The sequence below is a fragment of the Sinocyclocheilus rhinocerous genome, unplaced genomic scaffold, assembly GCF_001515625.1.
Source record: "Sinocyclocheilus rhinocerous isolate Xijiao unplaced genomic scaffold, SAMN03320098_v1.1 scaffold3411, whole genome shotgun sequence".
In the NCBI taxonomy this organism is placed as follows: Eukaryota; Metazoa; Chordata; class Actinopteri; order Cypriniformes; family Cyprinidae; genus Sinocyclocheilus; species Sinocyclocheilus rhinocerous.
Window position 1 is genome coordinate 244,555 of NW_015657957.1, and position 9,477 is coordinate 254,031.

Consider the following 9,477-nt stretch of genomic DNA (forward strand, 5'->3'; position numbering starts at 1 on the left):
CTTTTTCAAAGGAAAACACACACACACGCATGTCTCTTTGCTGAGCCGCGGCAGTCTCGGTGAATCAGCAGCATCCACAACTGAATGGAACAAAAAGTGTTGAACTTGAAAATTGTTTACACGCGAGTGCACTTGCTAATTGAAGGCGGATTGTATAAAATGTATTTTTTTTTTTTTAAACGTTTATTAATGAGCTGCAGTTTTATTACATCACGCGCTGGCACAGATGCAGTATATTAACGCCACGGGTCATCAATGAGGTGCAGATTGGTCCTCAATTTGTGTTTCCAACACACTTTTTCACAGCGCGCATCACACGCTCAAACTCATCAAAAGTCAACAAGTTCCACAAGCAACAACGACTTATCCAAGACCGTGTAGATAGGCAAGCATAGCCTATATACAAATCATTTAGTAAGCAGAAATCCGAAATTTACCTTAACATATAAGTTAGAGGAAGATGCGACTGAATTGATGCTTGAAGAATGCGCTTCCAGCAGCCATGATAAACAGTTGGCGGTTAAAGTTTTCTATGCATAATTTGATTTGACGAAAGTCACGAGACCTATTACTATCTATCCAATCAGGTTGATGGATAAAAATAAAATTTAAATAAGCATGCAATGACCACAAACGGGGGAAAATAGCAGAGTAAAAGTACCGTTACATCACTTAAAATGTACTCAAGTAAACGTAAAAGTACACAATTTTTAAACTACTCAAAAAAGTACAATCACTGATAAAAACTACTTAATTACTGTAACGTGAGTATTTGTAATTCGTTACTTCACACCCCTGCTTATAATCCCCCAGGGCTCAGCATACGTCACTACGTGACTTTGTTGGTATATTCTCTCGACCTATCTAGCTGGCGCTGCGATAATCCATAGTGTTTACACTGCCTCTGGCGGTCATCCGGAATTCACAGATCCACAGTTACATGCGTAACTAGCATTATACCTCAATACGACCATTTAGACACAATTCAGTAACAATGTAGGTTCTTCATAGTTTTACTTTTGAACCTTCTGGTACTTAAGATTCCTTTGTTTTTGATGGACAGGTTGAAATGATTATCTGTGGTAACTGACATGTGGCATGTGCTCTAGACATCAAAATGTACACATACATTTAACTTTTCGGCAGAAGCTTTTAAGTAAAAGCATACATTACATTCAACATACACATTTTATCAGTTCATAGCATTGCTAGCACCATGCTCTACTGTTTGAGCTACAGGAATGCCTAATAGTGGGAAAAAACCCAGAAGTGCAATCTGGTCCACTCACAGTGCATTGATCATCTCCTCCTGCATCTTCTGCAGGGAGTCCAGCAGCAGAGGCAGTGCAGTCTCATGATAGTGCTCCTGATGTAGCTGTGCACTTTTCACCGCTAGCACATACTGGTTGTGCAGGTTATGTAGCTTCATGGTAGCTTTGTCGTAACGCTCTCTGGCTTTCTCAGTCTCTTTGCCTGCAGGGAAGAGAGAAGTGGTTGAGCCGGTGAGATGAAAGGCAAGTAGTAGTCCTCTGAACATCTGCTTGTGCAGTATTGTAGTTGTGCCTTTGAGAAATGCAGCTTTGTTATACGAGTAGTTGTAAACAATGGTCAACCTATATAGTTTTTTTATGCTCAACACCAGTCTGAACCAGAGGGAGCACTAGGACTTAGCAAACTTCTGAGATGACTAAAAAATTATTTAAAATAAGACATAAAACATATGTCTTTAATAAGACATTAAAATAAGCTAAAACAAATATCAAGATGTAAACTGACATATTTCTTATTTAATTTTTTTCCCTCAACAACTGTCATTTTTATTTTGGATATGAGGGAGATATGAGGGAGATTTCTGGAGCTGAAAAAAAAAGTCATAAAAATAAGTAAAATCCTAAAAAGTTATGCCAAGCTTTAAAATATTTTATTGGTAGTAATAACTATTTATTAAAAAAAAAAAAGAAGAAGCATGAATTGGTGTAAAAGTGTAAACCCTGAATTACATTCAGTTATTGAATCTTCTGGAATTATGGAATTTATCTGAATGATTTACAATTATTTTACTGAATTATTTTAATATATTGCCTGGAGTCAAAAAGGTAGAGAATCAATGATCAGGACAGTACTCCACAAAAAATGAAGCATTACTTTTATCGGTTGCAGAACTGCTCAATACAGATGGCTGATGAAAGGGAAACTTCACCCAAAAACTGCACAACACAAAAGATGATATTTTGTAGAATGTTTCCAATACTTTTGTCCATACAATGAAAGCTAATGGGGTCCACAACAACACTGAATCCCACGGACTTTCATTTTCCAAAAAAAAAAAAAAAAAAAAAAAACACAGAAGCGTCTTTGTTTGTATAAATGCTTTATTTTATTTCACATGTGATAATTTATACTCATCCTTTCCCCCTTGTTCCAAAAAAAAAAAAAAAAAAAAAGCACTGAGAGCTTCTTAAAAATATCTTCTATTGTGTTCTGCAGAAGAAAGTCATACAGGTTTGGACCGACATGAAGAAGGTGAGTAAATGGCGACCAAAATTAAACAGACAATCCTACAGTGCAGATTACAGTAATGGTTCTCTGTTTGAACCCAATAAATCACTCATGGTTCAGTAAGGGAGTCATTTGTGAATTCAGTAATGGCTTTGAGTGATTCACTGAGTAAGCGAGTCTGAGAGCCTGTCCCAATACCAACACTTGCGGTTTTTGCACTTGAGCACATTTGAGCCCAAATGTTTAAAGGCAGAGTAAGTGATTTTTCAAAAACACTTTAGAAACTGCCTTTAAGTGGATATGAGGACCACAAGAGTGTGTAGAATTGTGATCACCCGATGGAGCTCATTTACAGCACACTGGTATAAAATTGCAAGTAAAGTTCTTACAGAAGCTTTATTAATAGATTTTAACTTTCAATATTTTGCAAATTATACTTTTAAAGGTTTGATTGTCCCTATGTAACCGTTAACACAAATGAGTAATTGTTATGTTACTTAACTGAGTGAGTTCCAGAATGTGATGAATGATTGGATGCATTTAGTTTCAAATACTGCTCCGATCAGTATTAAGTGTGCGTTAAGGACACTGAGCTTTGCCATTTATCAGAACTTGGACAGTCTTGCACAATTACTTTGTGTCACGTGCATGTGCTCTCAAGTGGCCAGAGCCAAATGAGGGTACTGGCATAGACCCTGATTTAAACTTCTAAGCCTTAAACATTTTCATCTAATTGACTCTTCAAAAATAATTTGTTCATAACAGTCAATTTGTTTTAAATCAGGCATCATAACAATTTGAAAGAATGAACATAGAACGAATAAACAGCTCACCTTTTAGAACTGCTTCCTTGTATTTGTCTCTTGCTAACACAGCATCCTTAGTTAACTGCCTGTAGGTGCATTTCAACTTCTCAAGATCGCATTTGGTTACCTGTGAGGGACAGAAGCCAAGTCAAAACTGATCCATCACACTGGTCCTGTTTACATCTAATCATGGCCGTAGCCAGCTATAAGGTCACAGAGGTCCGGACCTGTGTAAATTTTTCATGCTCAAAAAATAACATTTGTTCTCTGAATGACTAATTTGCTGTTTAAAGGGGTCATATGATGCGATTTCAAGTTTTCCTTTCTCTTTGGAGTGTTACAAGCTGATTGTGCATAGATAAGATCCCTGAAGTCGCAAAGACTAAAGTCTCAAAACCAAAGAGATATTCTTTATCAAAGTTAAGACTCTGCCACGCCCCCCTAAAACGGCTCGTTCTAACACGCCCCCTGAAACTCCTCTGTGAGTGAGGGCGTGTTGCCAGATCCACTTATTATAAGCGTCTTTGGACTTGTCTTTTCAACTTAATTTGACACTTTAGAAAGTTCATAAAACTGGGAAGTTGCAGTTTATGGTTAGTGATATCTTATTTACAAAATATTTGAACTAATTTCAGTTTTTTTTTTTCGTTTTTTTCCGGTTTTTAATCTAGCAACACTGCATCGCCCAAACTGACAGTAATCAAAAAGGCCCACGGACAGGTTATTGCTGACAGGATACCACATTCAGTAAGGAAAACGCAAAAAAACATCATGATATTATCTGTCATAAACGTTATCAACACTATCAAAAACAGCAGCATTTAACACTAGTACACAGATCTGTAAAACAAGTTACAGAATGAAATGAAATATGCAAACACTAGCCATGAAGAAGTCTATGCCATTTCATTCAGTATTGTAGTTACATTTTCACAAAGTCATGCTAAAAACAACCATAAGAGCACTAGACAAAGTTATCATCTATACAGCAATCGTTACTAATGAAAACTATAACAGTAATATGTATTTTTGCATGAATAATAAACAACTGATAAAAATATCCACCCCTAACATACAGCATTAACAAATTTTGATGCAATAAATATGGTATAATGTAACAATGTTCATCCATCCAAAACAGAGAAAACATCTTTCACAAACATCTACATGTCCGTCTCTTTTAAAGTGTTTAGTGTATATAATGAGTTGTATTTGTAGGGGTAATTATAGCACAATTCTTAACCCCACCCCAGACCTCATTTTTAATTTTCAAACCCTGGTTACGGCCATGCACCTAATATTAAGATGCATTTTCAGTGATCCAATCACAAGTAGTCAGCCGAGACGAATTACCATTTACACCATGTCTTATCATGAGTTTTAAATGTGACCACATGTGTTCGGATTTCGTCACAGTCTACATCACTTTCACGAGACCATAGAGTGCAACGCACGAATACGTATGATGTCAGTATGCTGCTCACGAGTGAGCGGGAAAGGAAGTGAATGGAAAAGACACAAATTATAATGGCGATTTCAATTGTAATCTGTGTGTACGACATAGCGAATTTGTAATCGATTGTTTGGGGTTTCGGTGCGTTTTTTCAAAACGCATCCCATAATGTCTTTTGTGGTTGTACGAATACCTCTGGGGTGGTCAAAATTGGACAAGCTCAAAATGATACACCTGTATTTAATGTCGTTCACTTGTGATCGGATTAATGAAAACACATCTTAATACCAGGTGTAGACAGGGCCACTGATGTTCTCTGAATCTATATAAAGTCTCACCTTGTGCATCTCAGACTCGATCTGCTGGTGGAGGCTTTGGTAACTCTTCTTCACCTGCTGCTTGTCTTTGATCATCATTGTGAGGCGGTGGAGAGGCCCTGAGTTGAGCTCCTCAGCGTGACACTTCATGATCTTACTCAACTGCTCTGTCTGCTGTACCATGTGAGTCCACGACTGATAACAAAAACCACATACCAACATACACAGAGATAGAATAAGAAATGTGGGTAAGGGAGTGTGAGAAACAAACAAAGAGATAAACAGAGATTGAAAAGGCGAGACAAAAACAGACAGAGCAGGTTACTCAGAGTGACTAGTTCTGAGTATCTAAAAATCATAAGCATCAGCTCCACCCGTCAACCCATAATGCAGCTGAGGGCCGTTACCTTGGAGACAGTACTGACATAGTGGATCTGAGAGGAGTTGTCATGCTTGTCCACCTGCTGGCTGATGTTGAGCAGGAGCGATGCATATTCCTTATCGCTCTTCACCCGCAGGGTCATGAAGCGCTTCACCGTCTCCAGCAGCTTCAGCTCCCAGTCCTGCAGCTTCATCAGACCCTCGTGGGAGTTGCGCAGGTCCCGGCCGAACCCCATCTTGCTCGCAAGGCACACGGTCTCTCTCTCACTCAACGGGGTGTCACTCAGGTCTGCATTGTTGCTGCTGCTGAGAGATGTTATGGGTAGAAATAAAGACTGGTTAGTTGAAATGCATGAACATATGTGCCAAGTTGTATTTTTTGATTGATTTCGTATGGTTTTAACAAACTTTTCCATTAAAAGCTGAAATGTAATGACTCTAAAATGTCATATGGCATGTAACCATGACACAAAAAATAATAGTATCTTTTTCTTACATGATGTATCATTGATTACATGATGACAAATGTATCATTTTAATTTTTCACAATCACCATAAATGTTTAATTAATCAATATCATTACGTTTTTGGAGAGTCACACCACATGACACTATACAACCTGAACTAACTTTGTGCTGTCATAAAAAAAAGTCAAATTATCTGATATTTTAAGAGACTAATTGACATTCTGCAGGGGTCATCTCTCTATGACATCATTTCTTGTTTTTATTCTGCATGTGGGTCACACCCACTGATCTATAATAGAGAACTGGATTGCTCATTATATCATAAAAGTGAAGCCACAGTGCTGCCATATTGGTATTCCCTAGTATTCCCATTCATTCTATTGAATTAATAGGAAATTGTACGATTTTAACGAGAAAACATCACCTAACAACAAGTAATCGTTTTTATATCTGAAGTCTCACTGTACATTCTTACAATGCAAACATCCTAAACATGCAAGCAGTTATTTGTTTAATGTCGGGAATTTCCCCTATGTATTAAAAAGTTAGGTTCATATTCATTACACTAGCAAACTTCAGATGAATATGATAAACGGACGGACGAAATCCTCAACATATGTATTTCAAATGACAAAGTGCTCACGAAATCTGAATAAAGATTTATGCTTTGTATGTACAGTTATTTCACTGTTTATGTAATTTTGTTATAATGTTTTATTTGTTTTATTATTTGACTGCAAATGTTTCGAAAATGATTTCGTTAACAGTATTCATTTTGAATCAGGTAATGATTTAAACGTTGGTTAAATTAATGATTAATTCAACATATAATGCTAGTACAACGCCATAGAAATGTACGCCATGACTGCACTTCTAAAGACCCCTCTGTCAAGCTCCTGAAGTTTGCAGACGACGCCACACTCATCGGCCTCATACAGGACGGTGACGAGTGAGTTTACAGTCAGGAGGTTAAAGAGCTGGCTGTCTGGTGCAGTCTCAACAACCTGGAGCTCAACACGCTCAAAACTGTGGAGATGACCGTGGACTTCAGGAGAAACCCCCCTGCACCCCCCCCACTCACCATCATGGACAGCACTGTGACTGCAGTGGAGTCATTCAGGTTCCTGGGCACCACAATCTCTCAGGACCTGAAGTGGGACACTCACATAGACTCCATTGTTAAAAAGGCCCAGCAGAGGTTGTACTTCCTTCGCCAGCTGAGGAAGTTCAACCTGCCACAGGAGCTGCTGAAACAGTTCTACTCCACCATCATAGAATCCATCCTCTGCACTTCAATAACTGTCTGGTTCAGCTCAGCTACCAAATCTGACCTCAGAAGACTACAGAGCGTAGTCCGGACTGCTGAGCGAATCATTGGTACAACCCTCCCTTCTCTCCAAGAACTGTACTCATCCAGAGTGAGCAAAAGGGCTGGCAAAATCACTCTGGACCCCTCACATCCAGCACACTCCCTCTTTGAACTGTTGCCATCTGGTCAACGCTACAGAGCTCTGAGCACCAGAACGGCCAGACACAGGAACAGTTTCTTCCCTCAGGCAATCCATCTCATGAACACTTAACAATAACTGTGGAACACACACTATTTATTCACTCATACACTTATTTATCTAACACACATACTCAGACTACACCTCAAATTTGCACATAATATACAGTACCTGTACATACAAAAACTGTCTATTGTAATATACCTGCACATACAACTGTCAATTTATATATTTTTATTCCTTATTTACTTGTTCTATTTTTTATTATCTGTGTTTTTTGTTCTGTCACTGTCATTCTGTTACACTGTGGAAGCTTCTGTCACGAAAACAAATTCCTCGTATGTGTAAACATACCTGGCAATAAAGCTCATTCTGATTCTGATTCTGATAGAATTTGCGCAATCTTGAAGAGTCTGAAATAGATGTTGCTCAATCAGGACATTAAAAATATAGGCTACACATCATAACTTATTCAGAGAAATAACGCTGACTACATACGGTACAGACTTAAAGACATGGGGCCGGTTGCACCAGCTGGACGTACACCCGGTTGTAAGACTAGGCTGGACGTAAAATGCGCTTTAAGTCGTGAGTAGAATTTATACCCGTTGCACCATCTCGGCGTAGTACTAAATTTTACGCCTAGTTAGAGGTAGGTGTAAAGTGTATACAGCCTACCACACTGTCGACATTGAATACAAAATATATTTCTGTCAAGCATGTAATAATTATGCAGTAAAATATTACATATGAACTGGGATTATTAAAAGAAACTGAACCATTTGACATCTTGCTTGGAAGGACAGTGTAAATGCTTGAAATTATTTCACGCCTTTAATTCAATTCATTATTTGTAGCGTGCCTGCCATCCAATAATCGCAATACGTTTTGTGCTTTGTTACTTTTAATCAGAAATAAATTATCAGCTTTCAAATTCTGTGAATTTTATCACTAAATACAAACTATAAACGTGTTTTTTTCAGCCACAGAAAGACAGCAAAACACAAAATGTCACGTAAAGTCACAATTACCTCAGAAAGACATTCATTGTACATAAACTTGATAGTCAGCTATAAAAAATAACTCTAGAGAGAAGCATTGTATTACATTTATTATATTTTACTTAACCTTGATGAAATCTGTCATGGGAGTGTGCAGGGAGACTTCAGATATAAAAACGCGGACTTGTTAGGAAATGTTTACTCAATGAAATCATGGCGAGGTGGCTTCACTTATATTATGTCTTCAATTCAGCAATTCAGTTCTATATTAGTAGTTGTAGCCATTGCGGCATGAACATCATCGCGTCTCAGCTATGTCTGTAACTGAGGGAGAATGTGTCGGTGTGTTGTCTACGCCGGGCGTAGTTGCGCCTGATCGTAGTTTCAGTTGGTGCAACAGGTGTAAATATTTATCGTAAAGCGGGACGTTGCAAAGCCCAGCGTAGGGCTTACACCCAGCATTTTTACGTCTAGCTGGTGCAACCGGCCCATGAAGCTTTATTTCCAAGATGATGCATGGTAGGCCTAAGCTTTGAATTTCAACATAGAGCAATATGCTACAGTAACAGAGGCTTGTATTATATTATTCATTGTATATTCAAATCAGTTTCTGATACTAATACAAGATATATATTCATGTTTAATATTTCTTGCATAATTACGCACATAAAGAAATATATTTTGTGTTGGCTCAGTTACCTGTGTCGTCAGTGTGCAGCAGACACACCCACCTAAATGATTTCAATATATCGCTTATCCTACCCGAAAAGACCATAAACATTGCAGATAACATCTGAAGTAAAAATAAATTTACTTTTACGTATCATAAAAACGAATCCTGTGTGACTGGTATGCTTCAAATCGGGTGATTTTAGGTCAGTGTTTTAGCTGTCAGTCAATGCTGCCCTCTGTCGGTAGGGAATAGTAAGATGGCGGCACGAACACTTACACACCCGAATGGCAGTTTAGAACGCAATGAGCAATCCAGTCATTATATAGATCAGTGGTCACACCACATGACTTTGATATGACAGATTGTTTTTTT

General features: G+C 38.1%; 1 protein-coding gene across 2 annotated transcripts in view; it reads right to left on the reverse strand.

Moving 5' to 3' along the window:
• LOC107721649 (tyrosine-protein kinase Fer-like) overlaps positions 1-9,477 on the reverse strand; it is a 56,347-nt gene that overhangs the window by 30,546 nt on the left and 16,324 nt on the right. The window contains exons 2-5 of one of the 2 annotated variants that reach the window (XM_016529770.1): positions 5,483-5,759; positions 5,097-5,270; positions 3,333-3,432; positions 1,290-1,473 (exon numbers count right to left, since the gene is read on the reverse strand). In XM_016529770.1, the coding sequence (XP_016385256.1) occupies positions 1,290-1,473; positions 3,333-3,432; positions 5,097-5,270; positions 5,483-5,692 (668 nt within the window). In that variant the 5' untranslated portion in view covers positions 5,693-5,759. Of the gene's footprint in view, positions 1-1,289; positions 1,474-3,332; positions 3,433-5,096; positions 5,271-5,482; positions 5,763-9,477 lie in introns of both variants that reach the window. The other variant, XM_016529769.1, reaches the window with a different exon arrangement.